The sequence below is a fragment of the Hyla sarda genome, chromosome 2 (genome assembly GCF_029499605.1).
Source record: "Hyla sarda isolate aHylSar1 chromosome 2, aHylSar1.hap1, whole genome shotgun sequence".
Lineage (NCBI taxonomy): Eukaryota > Metazoa > Chordata > Amphibia > Anura > Hylidae > Hyla > Hyla sarda.
In genome coordinates, this window is record NC_079190.1 from 270,440,585 (window position 1) to 270,459,527 (window position 18,943).

General features: G+C 44.5%; 1 protein-coding gene across 1 annotated transcript in view; it reads left to right on the forward strand.

The window, feature by feature from the left end:
- The first annotated feature begins 468 nt into the window (after nt 1-468).
- Nucleotides 469-18,943, forward strand: part of LOC130357864 (uncharacterized) — a 31,848-nt gene continuing 13,373 nt past the window's right edge. The window contains exons 1-2 of the mRNA XM_056560604.1: nt 469-1,012; nt 2,702-2,751. Coding sequence (XP_056416579.1) covers nt 652-1,012; nt 2,702-2,751 — 411 coding nt within the window. The 5' untranslated portion in view covers nt 469-651. The remainder of the gene's footprint in view (nt 1,013-2,701; nt 2,752-18,943) is intronic.

Genomic DNA, 18,943 nt, shown 5'->3' on the forward strand with positions numbered 1-18,943 from the left:
GGTTTTGATAAATTTCCCCCATTGAGATGAATGGGATTCTGCTGCAAGCAGATCATTTTGAGTAGAAAATCTGTAGTGTGCATAGGCCCTTATATTTCTCATTCTGTTGGATCCACTTGTTTCTTTGGCTTAAAATACTACATAAAAAATAATCCATAGCACACTTGGTTGTCTTCATGTTTATTATTTTAATGACTGTATTTTTTTCTAGCATGTTTACATAACAAAGAGAAAGAAGCACAGGGACAACCTATGAGAACACTTTGTATGGGATATTTATCAATACCTGTCCAGAATAAAGGTTGCCCAGTTGCCCATAGCAACCAATCAGATTGCTTCTTTCATTTTTCAAAGGCCTTTATAAAAATGAAAGAAGCAATCTGATTAGTTGCTATGGGCAACTGCACCACTCTTCCTCTACACTGGTTTTGATGAATCTCCCCCAGTAAAACTATAGTTACATATAGTACCATCAGTGTAATGATGTGCACATGTCACTCAAACACCGAGCCAATTAGAAAAACCAACCTGACAACGAGATCTAATGTGAGATGAATTAAGAGCTCCCATTTAATTGCAGGCAAGGCCTCTGGGTCACACACATTTTGTTGATTTTCTTCCTGAAACTGTGTGAGAAGAACAGACAGGGAAATGGCTCCTGCAAGGAAAAAGCAAAGAGTGCAAGTGGTTAAAAGTGACTTAGCAGCTAGTGAGAGCCATGAAACCAGACCACATGACCCGCTGACTATTGTGAGTGTATTGAAAGATGCTGCTCCTCATTGTCCTAGTGCGGAGCTCCCACCAGAGGCAGATGAAGCGGAGCAGTTGAATATCCGAAGGAGGACATATTTTGTTCATGGAGCTGACGCCTTTGAAGAAAATGAGCCTTGTGTTATCCAGCATGCCCAAGTGGAGGCCTCCAATACTGTAGATGAAAAGATCAGACGCCTCACGTATATTGTAAAACCATTTCCTCCTGAAGGTGCAGAAAACCCTTTGAACTGCAATCCAGGTGGTTAATTTGTTTGTATTTTTTTTCCATTACCTAAGTTGCTAAGTAAGGGTCTGTTCACACTATACTTTCTCCTGTTAGTTGTATCCATCAGCATCCTTCCAAAAATGGGAATGCTGAGGGATTTTGTGGACAGTAGACTCCCTTACTTTCTATGGCTGAATAGTCCCCTATAATATTTTAGGCGAGGGGGGGGGGGGGGGGGGAGATGTTAAAACAAAAATGGTCTGCTGCACTTTTGAACTAGTCAATAGGTGAGTCCACTGTATATGTTTGCATTTTCATAGGATACCGATGAATATTAGGGGGTAGGTATTCTGAACCTACCCTCAATCAAATTTTGCTTTTAAATCTTCCCTCCTATCGTCGACCAAGCTAATACCATGATTTATATGCATGTTACTATAGTAGTATGGTAAAGTGGCAAAAACAACTAACATGGTACATTTTTTGAGGAAAAAAAAAAGGCTGTGATTTCACACAACTTTTGCAAAGGAAAAAAAATAAAATCTGGATGCCCTACAGCAAGTATGGTATTTCTTCTGTCAAAAAGCCAAATGAAGTCCCAGGCTTAGGGTACGTTCACACGGCGGATTTATTTGTGGGTTTCCTTCTGGGTATTTGAAAGGGGGTGGGTTCTTCTCGGCTGTCTGCAGCAGAAAATCCACCGCAGACCCTACTAACTTCAATGGGGCTTGCGGCAGTTTTTCCACAGCAGAAAATCTGCAGCAGACTGCCAAGAAAAGCCTGCCCCCTTTCAAATTTATACACACACAACTGAAAAACCATCAGGAACTGTTAACCAAACAAAAAAAATGTAGGGCCAAGTTTACATGGTGAGTAGAGCAAACATAATTGCCTTCTTCCAAAAAGCGCCACACTGTGTGGAGGTTATTACTACCGAGCTTGTGTCTGCTCAATAGAACCAAGTGCAAAGTCACGTGTTTTTTTTTTTTTTTTTTTATTTATTTTTTTTTTTTTTTCCTCTCTATGAAGTTGTTAACATGGCAGAATTCCATGGAAATATTCTGCTCGAAAATTCCACTGCAGCAGAGTCCCAATTGAATTCTCGTCGGAATCTTCTCGGTAGACTTTTCTGCTGTTGAAATCCCGATTTTGGGGTCCTCAAACTATGAACCTGTTCTGTGGACTATGCTTGGAAATACATTGTCATCTATGGAGGCAGCACATTTCCGAGCGGTCCTAGCACAGACTAAACATGCTAGTGTGTAGAATTTCCATTTGCCCATTTTTCCACATTGACGTTTGGCACACTTAATTAGGCTAGATTTCCAAATGTGTTTTGGTGTGTGTGTTTTTTTTTTTTTTTTTTTGTCAAAAAAGGCCACATTGGCCAGACAGTCCAACTCCTGGCCCCCCTGCTGATCAGCTATTTGAAGGGGGTATAATTACTTTTAGTGAACAGGACAAGTCTGCCATACCTCGCACCACCAGGCAGGAAGTGCAAGCAAGTCTCAGTCTGAGGATCAATAAGGATGTCGGGAGATGGACCTTTTTGATCTAATAAAGACCTTTTAATTTCTAGATAATTTTTTTTAACTAGTTTAAAAGGACTTGTGTCCAACTACTGTTACTGTCTTTATATTTAGTGTATGACACATGCAAATTGCACTGCAGCCTGAGCCTAAAGTGTTAATACATTTTTTTTTTCTTCTTCTAAATAAACAGGAATAGAGATGACCCATTCAGAGATGGAGATAACAGGAATACAGTTTCAGGTATATTTGTGAAATGTATTTGTTTATGGAGATGTAGGATTTACAGCCAAATAAATAATTCTCAACCATGTTTGTTGCTAGGAAACCCACTACTGTTGGGTCAAAAAAAACACCATTATGTTAAATGAAAAATGCCTTTAACCTGGGGTACAGGTTATTATAAACCTTTCCATATTACACAGCCAAACCTCGTATGCACTCACTGAAAAATGTACATTCATGGTATGGTCGCTTGAGGCAGACTGTGTGGAATAATCTGCAAAATATATAGTAGTGGCAAGAATTATGTTAAGCACCTGCAGAAGAAATAGGCACACATTCCATGTGGAAACTTGCCTGTGGTGCAGACGTTAACCCCTTAATTATGGGTCAATTTTTTTTTTTTTTTTTTTTTTTTTTATAACCTTTTTTAAGCGGCTGCTGCTCTCTGCTGGGTCCTCCAGCAGCAGCGACAACACTAAGCTCTGCCCGGAGCTGAAGCTTAAAGGGGTACTCCGCCCCTAGACATCTTATCCCCTATCCAAAGGATAGGGGATAAGATGTCAGATCACCGTGGTGCCGCTGCTGGGGATCCCCAGGATCCCCGCTGCGGCACTGCTCTATCACTACAGCACAGAGCGAGTTCGCTCTGCACGTAATGACGCGCAATACAGGGGCCGGAGCATCATTACGTCACGGCTCCGCCCCTCGTGATGTCACGGCCCACCCCTTTCAATACAAGTCTATGGGAGGGGGCGCGGCGGTCATCATGCCCCCTGCCATAGACTTGCATTAAGGGGACGGGCCGTGATGTCATGAGGGGCGGAGCCATGACATCACGCGGCCCCCTGTATCGCCTGTCATTACGCACAGAGCGAACTCGCTCTGTGTTGTAATGATAGCGCAGTGCTGCAATGGCGATCCTGGGGCTCCCCAGCAGCTGCACCGCGGCGATCTGACATCTTATCCCCTATCCTTTTGATAGGGGATAAGATGTCTAGGGGCGGAGTACCCCTTTAATGGAGAAGATTACCGGAGATCCTCGACAAGTTAAGTACCATTGTCATCAGTGTCACCTGCACGATCTGTCGGTACTGACAGGTTAGTGTAGGTGACACTGGTGACAGATTTCCTTTTTCCTAATTTATATAGCTTGTTTTATTTTACTCCTGCTACAAAAAAAATGTACTTTAAATTTGGCAAATGTGAGCATATAATTTTTTTTTCTTTCTTAAATATTTTTAACATCGTCCCCTTTGTGACAAAAAAAATGCTAACAAAAAGATAAAAAATCCTGAAACCAGTGCTTGGACCTTTTTGTTTATGTGAAGTAGACTTTTCAAAATAAAGTTTGGTTTGCGCAAACAAGTTCTGTGACCTGGCAATGAAAAAACCCTCAAAATACATGCATAACGCTGCCTAAGAACTCTATAGCCCTATGCAACACTGCCAGGGTCGCTAGGCTAAGCTAAGACAACATACGGAAACCCATAGTAACAGCTTAAGAACACACACTGTTGTACTGAGACTAGAGATGAGCGAATTTTAGAAAAATTTTATTCGGCCAAATAAAAAATTTGGATCGAATACATTCTAGGTGAATTTTTATTAGTGTGTTTCACTTTTTTTTTTTTTTTTTTTTTAAGGTAGTACGACTACTCCCAGCATGGAACAGACTGTCCCATGATGGCGATAGTAGTAGCACCTGTGCTAATGGACAGATCACCCTGGGTGATATATTGTCTTATATAATGTATAGATGCAGGTGGCCGGCCGCTCTTCTCTGGTCCCACTGTAGTATGAGTATATTCATATCTAATTAAATTGCAAGTTTTAGGGACACCCCTTTATATAATTATTTTATAGTTCTTGTCTTGTCTGTGGGGTTTAAATTGTAGGTGGCCTTCTATGAATTCACTACACATAACTAGCATGTGATGTGACCAAACAGCAGCAATTTTTTTTTTTATTTTTTTATTTTTTTTTTTAAGGACCCGGGCTTTTTCCATTTTTTTCAATTTCTCCTTAACTCTTTAAAATTTTCACCTAAAATTCTATATGATGGCTTATTTTTTTGTGTCACTAATTCTACTTTGTAATGACATTAGTCATTTTACCCAAAAATCTACAGTGAAACGGGAAAAAAAAATGTGCGACAAAATTGATGAAAAAAAACAAACACTATATTGTAAGTTTTAGGGGCTTCCGTTTTTACACAGTACATTTTTTGGCAAAAATGAAACTTTATTATTCTGTAGGTCAATGCGATTGAAATGATACCCTACTTATATAGGTTTGATTTTGTATCACTTCAGAAAAAAATCATGAATACATGCAGGAAAATTTATGTTTTAAAATTGTCATCTTCTGACCCCTGTAACTTTATTTTTCTGTGTTCAGTGGCCTTTGAGGGCTAATTTTTTGTGCCGTGATCTGAAGTTTTTAGTGGTACCATTTTTGTTCTGATCAGACATTTTGAACACTTTTTATTCACTTTTTTTGTGGTATAAAAAGTGATCAAAAATGCGCTATTTTGGACTTTAGAATTTTTTGCGCGTACGCCATTGAACGTGCAGTATATTTTTATAATTCAGACCTTTCCGCACGTGGCGATATTTATTCTTGGAAATGCCGGGTGATTCAAACTTTTATTAGGGGAAGGGATAATTGAAACGGTTAATTATTTTTTTTGCACTTTTCTTATGCAATATTATAGCTCCTATAGGGGACTATAACATTGCATTAACTGATCTTTTACACTGATCCATTCCTATGGAGATGGATCAATCAGTGTTTTCGGCGTATATGGATCTCGGGCTTGAAGCATTCATTCGTCGATCGGACAGCGCAGGAGAAGGTAAGAAGACCACCTCCTGTGCTACAGCTGTTCGGGATGCTGCGATTATACCGCGGCGATCCCGAACAGCTCCCTGAGCTAGCCGGGAACTTATATTTTCTTTTTTAGCCGCGTGGCTCAGCTTGGAGCGCGCGGCTAAAGGGTAAATAGCGATAGTGCCGCGCACTATTAGAGGCGGGTCCCGGCTTCACTATGACGCTGGGCCCGCCGCGATATGATGCGGGGTCACCGTGTGACCCCGCGTTATATCGCAGGACCGGGACCCAGGACGTACCCATACGTCCTGGGTCCTTAAGAAGTTAATGATCCTGTACAGAAACCAGTGCAAATTTAATACTGCCGTGGGGGCGGAGCCTAGCCACTGAACGGGATGCACGTGTGAGCTCTCCTCTCCTGCCTTGCAGCCGCTAATCACACTATTTTTAGCTTACCTACCGGGTCTGAAATGGTCAAATACGGCAAACATCAGCCCAGTGAAGTACCTGGCACACCGTTAGCCCAGAAAAACACTGTGGACGTCTTGAAATTCTTCACCAGTAAGTCCGACCGCTCCCCAGCTAGGGACTCCAAGATGGCGCCGGAGCCTGTGGCGCAGAAACACACGGATGAGGAGGACGGAGGGAGCGACTCCGAGGATACCTCGACCTTGACCCCCGCCCTCCTCAAATCTTGTATGAAGAAGACCCTGACGCAGGCATTGAAACCGGTTAGAGCTGACTTGGCAGACGTAAAGTCGGAGGTCCAAGCTATAGGCTTCCGGACGGAGGCCCTGGAGACTGCGGCCTCGGAGCTTACGACCCACGCTATGGCACTGGCAACCAAAACGGACTTGCTGGAGACTCACCTGAATAACGCCCTCACGCTGACTGAAGATCAGGAAAACAGGAGCAGGCGGAAAAAATGTAAGATTTAAGGGCCTACCTGAATCCTGGGCCCCGGACGCTCTTCCCTCGGTAGCAAAAGAAATCTTCGCAGGCCTGCTTGGTAAGGAAAGAGCCTCCACGATAGTAATTGAACGTATACATAGAGCTCTTCGCCCGAGGCCTAAACCTACGGAACCGCCGAGGGATGTGATCTGTTGTCTCCTCTCCTTTGTAGATACCAGCTATCCTGAGAGCTGCCAGAGAGAAAAGGCCAATCTACTACAGTAAGTCAGACGTTTCGCTATACCAGGACATTGCGCCCACGACCTTACTGAAAAGACTCCTGATGAGACCCCTGTTGGATAAGCTACGGGATGCAGGTATACCATACGCATGGCTGTTCCCGTTTGGACTGTCAGTGATCAAAGAAGGCAAGAGGATTGCGATTCGGACACCGTCAGACCTAGCTGGTGCCTGGGAGCAGATCGGTATTGAGCCGGTAGAGATACCTTCATGGCTCCCGGCTGCCGTGGCGGAGCCTCTGCCGCCGCTCCCAATCATCGGCGAATGGAAGAGGGTAGCCAGACCCCGTACTCCCAAGGCAAAGAAACAAGCCCTTGCCTCAAACGCATAAGATGTGCGGTCCTGGAATTTACCTGTATGGCGCCCCTGGAACCACAGGTCACTGATGGAGTTCGTTGACTGAGCTTACTCGTGGTTGAGATGGGATTATGGTCCACACCTTTTGGAATCTCCAGTAGGGATGGCACCTCGGCAGACTAGGTAAACTCTCTTAGCCCATCTCTATATTCCCAGGTGTTGCGGAGGTGAGATACCTGGCACTTTTTGCTATCCAGAGACGGATGTTGCCCCTGAGAACTGGGGACGTTGATTGATTGAGTTGATACCCTTACTTTCCAGCATAGTAGCTGATCTTCAATGTTCACAATGTATTTACTGGTTGTTTTTTCACAAAATTGTCCCGCCCGTATGGGATGTTTCATATTTTGATGTTAAGAGTGTATGTGTGCACCACAGGCTAGGATTTCATACTTCCCCCCCCCCCCCCCCCCCCCCCACTGGCACTCTCCCTACCGATTTTGGTGCTAGGTACCTGAGTGCACCTGTTACCTGTAACGACTTTCACCCTCAGGTCATTTGAACTATAACCCACCTTTACATATTGAATCGCTGACCTTTTTCAAATCTTCCTTTTCTCACCTGAATTTCTTTACCCACCTTCTCTTTTCTCATTCTCTTCTTTTATCTTCCTTTCTCCTCTCTCCCCCCCCCTTCCCTCTCCATTCCGCTCCCAACACTTTCCTCTGATCCACTCTTCTCATCTGCCTTCTACTCCACCTCTTCTCCCTTTCCTCTCCCCTCCCCCCGTCCCCCATTTCTTTTCCATTGCTTTTTCTGCTCTACTTGTTTATCCTTCTTCCATATACCCTCTCTACTTCTTCCGTTCCCGCACTCCGTCCACTCTCCACCCTTATCCTCCTCAGCACAGACATATATCTCCATTTCCCTCTTCCCTCAGACCCATACTCTGGACTCGCCTACACTTCGCTTCTGTCATCGACTCTCCTTCAAACATACATACTCTAACAGTACCCCCCCCCCCCTCCAACCTCAATTTAGACCCTCCTTTGCTGCAGCTCAGGTCTGAACACTTCCTCAGACAGGGATTGCTGATTATTTTCAATCCATCCTCGAGTGTTCACTATGTCTGACAAAGCTCTCATGACCTTTGTCTCCTTTAATGTACGGGGACTGAACACTCCCCACAAGAGAAGCCATGTACTGAAGATTCTCCATAGGTTGAAACCATCCGTAATTTATTTTCAGGAAACTCATTTTAAGTTGCACAAGATACCAAATTTGCCTCACCGCTACTATGACCAGTGGTTCCACTCTTGCCATGACGCCTCGGCTTCCTAAGGTGTATCTATAGCCATACACACAAGCTGCCCGATTAAGGTTCTGCAGACTCTCTCTGATTCTGAGGAAAGGTATCTTTTTCTAAATGTCCTATTGTACAATCGCAAGTTAACTCTGGCAAATTTATATGTCCCTAATAATGCCCAGATGTCATGGCTTTTGGGGGCACTGGAAGACCTCCGGGCGTTTGTGGATGGTCCGGTGATATTAGGTGGTGATTTGAATGTTTCACTTAATCCGCTTTTAGACACTTCTCAAGCACGTACTGCTATTCCGAAGAGCACTTGCCAAACTACACTCCAAATTAACTGATTAATCTCTTATAGATGCATGGAGACAGAAAAATCCTTCCGTTCGGGACTACTCCCATTACTCGTCAGTACACGGATCCTACCACACTCTGTTACTCCACAAGTCTCTCCTCCCGGTGCTCACGACCACAGGTATTGACTCTATAACCATCTCCGACCACGCTCCTGTACATCTTTCCTTGTCTCTGTCCTCTTTCCCCTCAAATTCTTGGCGCTGGAGATTGAAAGCATTCTTTCAAATCAGACTGCTCTAGCTGACGTTACGCAACAGTTATCCTTGTACTTTGATTTAAACACTAAGTCGGGAACGTCGCCCCCAGTAGTTTGGGAAGCCCATAAAGCCTTCATGCGAGGGATATTTATTTCCTGGGGTTCCAAGCTGAAGAAGGAGAGGCAGCGCAGGATCACTGACATTTTGTCTGAAATCTCCGCCCTGGAGAGGATACACAAACTTACTGAGGCAAGAGCAATTCAGGAGACCCTTAAATCACTACGCACCACCCTTAATACTCTTATCACCGAAAAATCGGCAAAGGCCTACCTCCACCACAGACACCGTATTTATGCACACGGGGACAAGGGGGGTAAGCTTATGTCCACACTTATAAAAAAGGCAAGAACAAAACAATACATTCATGCAGTGAGAGATGAGAGAGGCCACCGATCTACAGACACACCCTCCATTGCTAAAGCTTTCCAAAAGTTTTACACCTCTCTGTATAATCTATCAGAAGGAGAGTCCCTGGAATCTGCTTTCAACCGTAGAGAAGAGACGAAAAGATTTCTGTCATCACTACACCTCCCTACTTTAGACGAACACATGCAGTAAGAACTCATGCTACCCATTACCCCAGAAGAAGTGCAGAGAGGGATCTCTTCCTTCCCACCAGGGAAAAGTCCGGGCCCAGATGGTATTCCACTGGAATACTATCGTAAATTTGTGGACATTCTGATTCCCCACCTCACCTCTGTTTGCGAGGCTCTATTTTGTGGATCTCCTATCCCTTAACAGTCCCTTGAAGCACATGTCACTCTTATTCACAAGGAGGGCAAGGACCCAGAGGACTGTGGGAGCTACAGACCGATATCACTTCTGAACTTGGACCTCAAAATCTGGGCTAAATTGCTCTCCTTGAGAATCAAGAGACATCTTCCCCACTTAGTAGACGTGGACCAGTCGGGATTTGTACCCGTTGAGACTGCTAACTGCGATCCAACATGCTCACATGAAAAAACTGCCCCTTGTCCTTCTTGGCGTTGATGCCGAGAAGGCATTTTATAGGGTCAATTGGGAATATATGAAGGAGACGCTACTCCGCTTTGAATTCCCCCCGCAGTTTATAACAGCTCTTATGTCCCTTTACGAACAACCGTTTGCTTCGTTGCTGGTCAACGATGACCTATTCCCCCCCCCCCCCCCTTTCCAAATCACAAACTGGACCAGGCAGGGATGCCCCCTGTCCCCAACTCTCTTCATACTATCGATGGAGACGCTTTTGCAGAGAGTTTGACAGCTGACCAATATCTCAGGATACAAAACTCCGAGAGGAGACCTTAAAGCTCTAGCCTTCGCAGACTATTTATTATTTCTCTTAAGTGACCCTGCACAGGGACTACCTAGTTTGTTAGACCTGTTCAGGTCGAACTTTAAAGTAAACGTTTCTAAGTCGGAATTATTAAACATTACTTTACCTGCAGCTAAGACTAAGGAGATTGGCTCCCTATCCCCTTTCCCCTGTGCCAAATCGTCGCTCACGTATCTGGGTGTTAAAATGCCTAGCTCGCTCAAAAACATTTTTCAACTTAACTTTAAACCCCTACTAGCGGAGATAAGAGACGTTGGCTGGATATGATCTGCCCCTGATCTCATGGATGGGTAGGAAAAACTTGATTAACTGCTATGTACTCCCTAAGGTTAGGTACACATTACAGATGCTGCCGATCGCATTGCCTGCCTCCTTCTTCTCCAGCGTCAAGTCACTCTTTTCTAACTTTTTATTTGGAAACAAAAGAGACCTAGATTAGCATATTCGCTACTTTCTCGCACAAGCGCCCAAGGGGGAATGGATGCGCCAGATGTGGAGAAACTCTACAACCTGATACAGCTCCGCAGATGGATAGATTTAACTAGTCCCCTACCGAACCCACCTATCACTCTAGAAGTGGCATCGGTCGCCTACTCTGGTGATCTCTTGACTGACCTATGGCTCCCTCCTACAACATGTAGCCTCGCACGTAACAAAGACGTCTTGTTCTCGGGTGTTTTGTCTACTGCTCGTCTCTTGCTTCCCTCACTTTCCCCCCTCTCTTTCCCCTCTACTACCTTCCTCTGTGGTCGTGGGCGGTGGGGTGGAGGATCACCCAGATATGTGGAATAAATTGGCCCACATTCCCTTATCACAACTGTTCCCGAACGGAAGGATTCTAACAGACGGAAATCAGGCTGCTTTTCCCAGGTACCAGTTTGAATTTTCTACAAATAGCTCACTTTCAGAAATGCAGTAGACTCTTTATAGAAGGCTCTGTGCCCCTCAGGGAACTTACAGACTTTGAGTCAGCTGCAACCTCCCTTGAAGTGAAATGTAGGAAGCTCTCAGCCTTATGCATACTGTATGATGATTGCTTCCCGTTCCATCCCCCGGGTTTCCTGCAGTCTTGGGAGAAAGAATTAGACATATCTTTTACGAGAGAGGAGCAGAGGTTCATGCTGACTCACAGTAAGGGGTTCTCGAGATGTGTCCGACTTCAAGAATCGCAATACAAACTAATCTCGAGATGGTACAGGACACCTGATTTCCTATACGCTCACAAGTTAGCAGACTCCGCTCTATGTTGGAGATGTAAGCTTCACACCGGTACCCACCTCCATATCTGGTGGACGTGTCCGCTTATTGCCCTGTATTGGAGGGAGGTGGAGGACACACGCTCCAAAATCATTGGCAAGAAAATCTCTCTGTCCCCGGCGTCTGCGCTATTGGGATGCCCAACTTTTCGTATTCCCCAGGCCACATTTGATCATGGTAGCCAAACAATTGATTCCCCTTAAATGGCTGCAACCCTCCCCCCCTCAATTGCGGAGTGGCTGACAAAAGTCCAACAGATCCATATATTTGAAGGTGTCCAGCAGAGCTAGTAGAACATTAGATGCTCACAGAGTTGTCTGGGGACCATGGAGAGAGTACTCAGTAAATTGATGGTTGACGAGGGACTACCGAGAAGTTTTCCTCTACCCTTTTTCTGTATTTTTTTTTTTGCATGGTTTCAATGATAAAGAAATGTATTCTACGCTACGTGGTTTTACTGCATTACGACTGTCATTCCCTGCCACATGCCCCCCCCCCCCCCCCCCCCCCACACACACACACCCACACTCCTGTTATGTTGCAGCTCGGGTGTTAATGTGTGCAGGTCAATGTTTTTGATACCTGATATGTAATATTAACTATACTATAATAGGAGAAGGCTCTGCTGCGACAATGACTCCTTCGCCTATCTCTGTTCCTGTTTTCTCTGCATTCTGAGTTACTGACTTTACTATCAAATAAAAACTTATTTGAAGAAAAAAAAATTAATACTGCCGCATGGGTAACTGTTTGAACTATTAAAATAAAATGTTAATGATTCACTAATTATTCAGACAGTATATCTATTCATATTTCCCGCAGAGAGCGGCTGGAACCATCTGGCCAATCACAGCGCTCTGCGGGAAATATGAATAAGTGATGCAAGCTCAGGAGAAAGCAATAGAAAGGACAATTGTGTCAGGAGTGACACCTACTGTGATCGGTCTATTAGTACAGGTACTACAGCTCCCATCATGGAACAGTCTGTTCCATGCTTGGAGTAGTAGTACTAACTATAAAAAATGTAAAAAATACTGTGTTTATCGGGGTATACCACGCACCGGCCTATAACACGCACCCTCATTTTACCAAAGATATTTGGGTTAAAAAAAGTTTTTTACCCAAATATTCATGGTAAAATTAGGGTGCGTGTATACCCCGATACACCCCCAGGAAAGGCTGCCCGCTTCTCTCCCCCTGCCTTTCCTGGGGTCTAGAGCCCTGCTGCCGCTGCTTCTCTCCCGCTGGCTGTCTGTGCCGCTGCCCGTTCTCTCCCCCTGACTATCGGTGCCGGCGCCCCATTGCCGGCGCCGGTATCCAGGGGGAGAGAAGCGGCGCCGGCAATGGGGCAGCGGCGCCGACAGCCAGGGGGAGAGAAGGGGCAGCGGCACCCATTGCCGGCACCGCTGCCCCGTTGCCTCCCCCCCCCCCCCATCCCCGGTTGCATAATAACCTGTTGCCGGAGTCGGGTCTGCGCTGCTTCAGGCCTCCGGTGTGCATCCCCTGCGTTGTTGCTATGAACTGCACGGCGCGGCGCACTGACGTCATGCGCCGGCGGGCACGATAGTCAGGAGGAGAGAACGGGCAGCGGCGCCGATAGCCAGGGGGAGAGAAGGGCCGGCAGCAGGGCTCTAGACCCCAGGGCAGGCAGAAGCAGAGAAGCCGGCAGCGCTGGCTGTCACTGCAGCGGCTTATCGGCGTATAACACGCACGTAGACTTTAGGCTAAAAATTTTAGCCTAAAAAGTGCGTGTTATACGCCGATTAAATATGGTAAATAAAAAAAAAATGAAACGCACACTTTAACACAATATTAGGGCTGCAGCTAACTATTATTTTAATAATCAATTATTTTCTCGCTTTAATCAGGAAAAATTTCAAAATCCCCAAAAAGGGGTTCAGCTGATTCTACTACTGCATCCACCAGCACGCTGGGAGATCCTCCAGCTCCTCTGCCACTGCAGGAGAAATTATTCTTTCTCACACGGTGCAAGCAGGTCCTCTCATATATAACTACTGAGCTGACAGCTTCATTGGCCTGTGGGAAACTCGTATAACTTTTGGGTTGATAAGACTTTTTTCTAATAGTATTGGCTTATTGTTCTACCATTGTAACTATTGATTAGGTTCCCCTGAAGACATCCCCATGTGCTCTAATATACATGTGGACAGAAACTCGTTGGGAACACCTGTATATGCAATATAAAAACTTAAGGAACATTTGCTATAATCTATTATTGTGGAGCACAGCGTGTATATGTTTACATCTTGTATGCTGGGCTCATTGGATAAATACATTCTCGTATATCCATTAGGGAAGTAAAGACTTTCAGCTAGGGGGTGTATGACCATTGCCACATGGTTAAATCCCTTATTTCTGAATTATCACTATACTCCCCCCTACACACCGATTTGTGGGTATTCACATTTGTTCTATTTGGTGAATTTTTAGAGCATATCTAATAAAATTGCAAGTTTGAGGGACACCCCTTTTATATAATTATTCTATAGTTCTTGTCTTGTCTGTGGGGTTTAAATTGTAGGTAGCATGTGATGTGACCAAACAGCAGCAAATTTTTATTTTTAGTTTTACTGATCCTGTACAGAAACCAGTGTAAATTTAATACTGCCGCATGGGTAACTGTCTGAACTATTAAAATAAAATGTTAATGATTCACTAATATATTAATTGTTCAGACAGTTAGCCATGTGTTAGCCAGTTACATCAAATATGTAAAATTATTTTACTTTTTTTGTAAAGCAATAGTAAAAGGGGAGCTATATATGTATAATATATATATATATATATATTATATATAATTTTTATTTTATACAGCACTCCTACACACATGGGGTATGTGCAGACTGCAGAGCATTGCACCCGACCCATGTCTGTAGTACTACAAATGCTAGGGGGCAAATGCTCTGCACACCCCCATGTGTATATGTACTACATACACATAGGAGTATGTGGTATGTGCAGAGGATTGCATCCTAGTGTCTTTACTACAGACACGGGTGCAATGCTCTGCACATGCCCCCATGGGTAATGCACTGCACACTGTACTACAGACACAAGGGTGCAATGCTCTGCATATATTGCTATACACATAGGGGTATATGCAGATCATTGCATCCTTGTGTCTGTAGGACAGACTAGGGTGTAATGCTCTGCACAAACCCCCACCTGTATAGGAAATGTACACGCACTGCTATACACATGGGGGTATGCAGGGATGTGCAGGTTACAAAGCATTGCACCCAAAGGTCTGTAGAAGACACTAGGGTGCAATGCTCAGTCTGCTCTGCCCATGCCCCCACATGTGTATAGCAGTGCAGACTGCAGACACACACGGAGAGAGGCCCTAGGAAGGATCACCGGCCGCCAGGGCCGCTGTGCAGTGAGTGTGTGCTGTATTGGAACCTCAACCTACCGTATAGGGGCCCTGGAGGCGGTGGCAGGTGGCAGCAGACGGCGACAGAAAATGCAAGGTCCCTGATCCTCATGGGCTGAGTGGGGGAAATACAGGTAAAATGGTGGCGGGGAGGAGACAGTTAGGGAGAGAAGCAGCAGCCTCCTAACTGATAACACTGATCAGAGGGTGGAGCTGAGAGTCTCGGCCTGAGACTCACTGAGGCTGCTGCGGGACTTTCAGGACTTGCAGCAGCCTCCTGACCACGGAAAAAAATCAGGCGATTATTCAATAACTGGATTCATAGACAGCAAATCCCGTTATCGAATTTAATTGATTAATTGTTGCAGCTCTACACAATATTAAAATACATTACTAATAAAAAAAAATGTAAATGAATTCTAAAAAATATAATTTTATATTTAAATGGCCCCTTTCTACATTTTTAGGTCTCTGCCCGCCCACATAAATTGATCCTGTTTAAAAATTAACGTAATAAATTTTTTTTTTTAGAAAGGGGGCATTTAAATGTAAAAATATATAATTTTGTAAATTATTTTATTAATGTATTTTTAATGGCATGTGTTTTCACTTTCTCTTTACATTTTTAGGTAGTACTACTACTCCCAGCATGGAACACTGTTCCATGATGGGAGCTGGAGTAGTACCTGTACTAAGACAGATCACAGTAGATGTCACTCCTAACACCCGATGCGATTTGTCCTATCTATTGCAGAGATGGAGAGGCTTTCTCCTGCACTCACATCTCTGCACTATACTCCGGCCGGCCAGTGATGTGACTAGAATTCACATCACTTATTCATATTTCCCGCAGAGAGCTGTGATTGGCCAGATGGATCCAGCCACTCGCACCTCTGCAGGAAATATGAATAGGTGTATATATATGGCATCTATACATTACATTACAGGATGATCGCATCAGGTGTCAGATCTGTCTATGAATGCAGGTACTATCACTCCCAGCATGGTGCAGAGTGTGGTCTATGCTGGGAGCATTAGTACCTGCAGTTAAGGACGGATCACAGTAGGTGTCACCCACTGCAATCATCCTATCTGTTGCAGAGATGCAAGCGCAGGAGAAAGCTGCCAGCATCTATACATTATACAGGATGATCACAGGGGTGTCTCTAATGAAGAAATGTATTACAGTGACCCCTCGACCTACGATGGCCCCGACATACGATAATTTCAACATGCGATGGCCTCTCAGAGGCCATCGCATTTTGAAGGCAGCATCAACATACGATGCTTTGTATGTTGGGGCCATCACATAAACGGCTATCCGGCAGCGCTGACTGCTTCAGCTGCCGCCAGATAGCCGTTGACGGTGCCCCGTGTGGTCCGCTGACTATCACTTACCTGTCCTCGGGGCTCCGGCGCGTCCTCTTCGGGATCCCCTGCATCGTCGGCGCTCTCCATCGACGTAATTATGTCGCTGCACACGCCGTTCCGTTATCCAATAGGAGCGGCGTGCGTAGCGACGTGATGGCAGCGACGGAGAGCGCGAATGCCAGGGAAGCAGAGGCCTTGCCGGAGCGTCGGGGACGCGGCGACAGTGATGGACAGCGACATCCCGGGCAGCGGTGACGAGTGGCGGGGACAGGTGAGTACAGCTTCCTCTAACAGTGGTCTACAACCTGCGGACCTCCAGATGTTTCAAAACTACAACACCCGGCAATGTCCGGGCATGCTGGGTGTTGTAGTTTTGCAACATCTGGAGGTCCGCGGGTTGTAGATCACTGTCCTATACTTTACATTGCACGGATCCTTCAACAAACGATGGTCCGTTTGGAACTGATTACCATTGTATGTTGAGGGACCACTGTATTTCAAATCGACTCAAGTCCGGATTTGGTCCAAATCAAATTTTTCATGAAATTCTGAACTAATTAGATGTCGTCCCGTTCGATTCGCTCCTCTATAATTGAGACATTACCCTATGAACTGTTTCCCCCTCCCAAAGAAGATTCTATACATATATTTTCTGTCCTTAGATGGTTTTGTCTAAACTGCCTACTGTACTGTATTGTAAATGGAAACACTTCATGTCATTGTCCCATTGGTTATTTTTCTGTGGACATATGTGGTGGCACAGTATGGGAGTTGTTGTCCCCTGGGCCTCCCTTGCATCTGTCCCCTAGTGAATATGCCATTTTGCCTGTATTATATTGTATAATGTATATAAAGATGTTATAGCTTTAAGATTAACATGTGGTCACTAGTTGTCATGAGTGGCAGGAGATATCAGTGACCAATAGGACCCAACCAGTCTCTCCCCTATATAAACTGTGGGAGGAGTCTCTTCACTCTCTTTTGAGCTCTGCTCTTTCTGCTGAGTTCCAGTGGAGACAAGTCCTAGAGTGTGTCTAGAGTCCATAGGAGGCCTAAAGTCATTCCAGCAGCCACAATTCTACAAGTAAGCTACAACCACAGCATTGTCAGTCACAGTCATCGGAGTCGTTATTGCCCCCGTGCCTAGCCCAGGATGCAGCGGTATACCTTCAGGTGGTATTGAGGATAAACCATGCCCTGGTGTCAAATACAAGGGGTTAATGTCATCTGTCCATAGGGTAATTCCATCTGCCCTACATCACACACCCTCTACCACACAAATAAAAGGGCTGCCACAGTTCTGTGCTGGGATAACCTGCCACCATGGTAGAATGAATTGTGTGCTTTTTCTTTGTTTGAATGTAAAGCTCACAGATGGACGAAGTGCCTGATGGGGTTAGTGGGGTGTACCACGACAATATTTACTTCCTGAATGTGGAGACCTGTAACATTTAATGTCTGCTGGTACAGAATTATCCTTAACCCCTTAAGGACCAGGCCATTTTACACCTTAGGTCCAGAGCGTTTTTTTGCACATCTGACCACTGTCACTTTAAATATTAACAACTTTGGAATGCTTTTAGTTATCATTCTGATTCCGAGAGTTTTTTCGTGACATATTCTACTTTAACATAGTGGTAAAATTTTATGGGAACTTGTAGAGATGAGCGAATTTACAGTAAATTTGATTTGTCACGAACTTCTCGGCTCGGCAGTTGATGACTTTTCCTGCATAAATTAGTTCAGCTTTCAGGTGCTCCCGTGGGCTGGAAAAGGTGGATACAGTCCTAGGACTCTTTCCTAGGACTGTATCCACCTTTTCCAGCCCACCGGAGCACCTGAAAGCTGAACTAATTTATGCAGGATACCACATCAACTGCCGAGCCGAGAAGTTCGTGACGAATCGAATTTACTGTAAATTCGCTCATCTCTAGTAACTTGCATCCTTTCTTGGTGAAAAATCCCCAAATTTGATGCAAAATTTGAAAATTTTGCTTTTTTCTAACTTTGAAGCTCTCTGCTTGTATGGAAAATGGATATTCCAAATAAAAAAAAATTTGATTCACATATACAATATGTCTATTTTATATTTGCTTCATAAAATTGACATGTTTTTACTTTTGGAAGACACCAGAGGGCTTCAAAGTTCAGCAGCAATTTTCCAATTTTTCACAAAATTTTCAAACTCACTATTTTTCAGGGACCAGTTCACGTTTGAAGTGGATTTGAAGGGTCTTCATATTAGAAATACCCCAAAAATGACCCCATTATAAAAATTGCACCCCCTCAAAGTATTCAAAATGACATTCAGTCAGCGTTTTAACCCTTTAGGTGTTTCACAGGAATAGCAGCAAAGTGAAGGAGACAATTCACAATCTTAATTTTTTTACACTCGCATGTTCTTGTAAACCCAATTTTTTAATTTTTACAAGGGGTAAAAGGAGAAAATGTATGCTTGTAGCCCAATTTCTATTTGTAGCCCAATTTCTCGAGTAAGGACATACCTCATATGTCTATGTAAAGTGTTCGGCGGGCACAGTAGAGGGCTCAGAAGTGAAGGAGCGACAAGGGGATTTTGGAGAGTACGTTTTTTTTAAATGGTTTTTGGGGGGCATGTTGCATTTAGGAAGCCC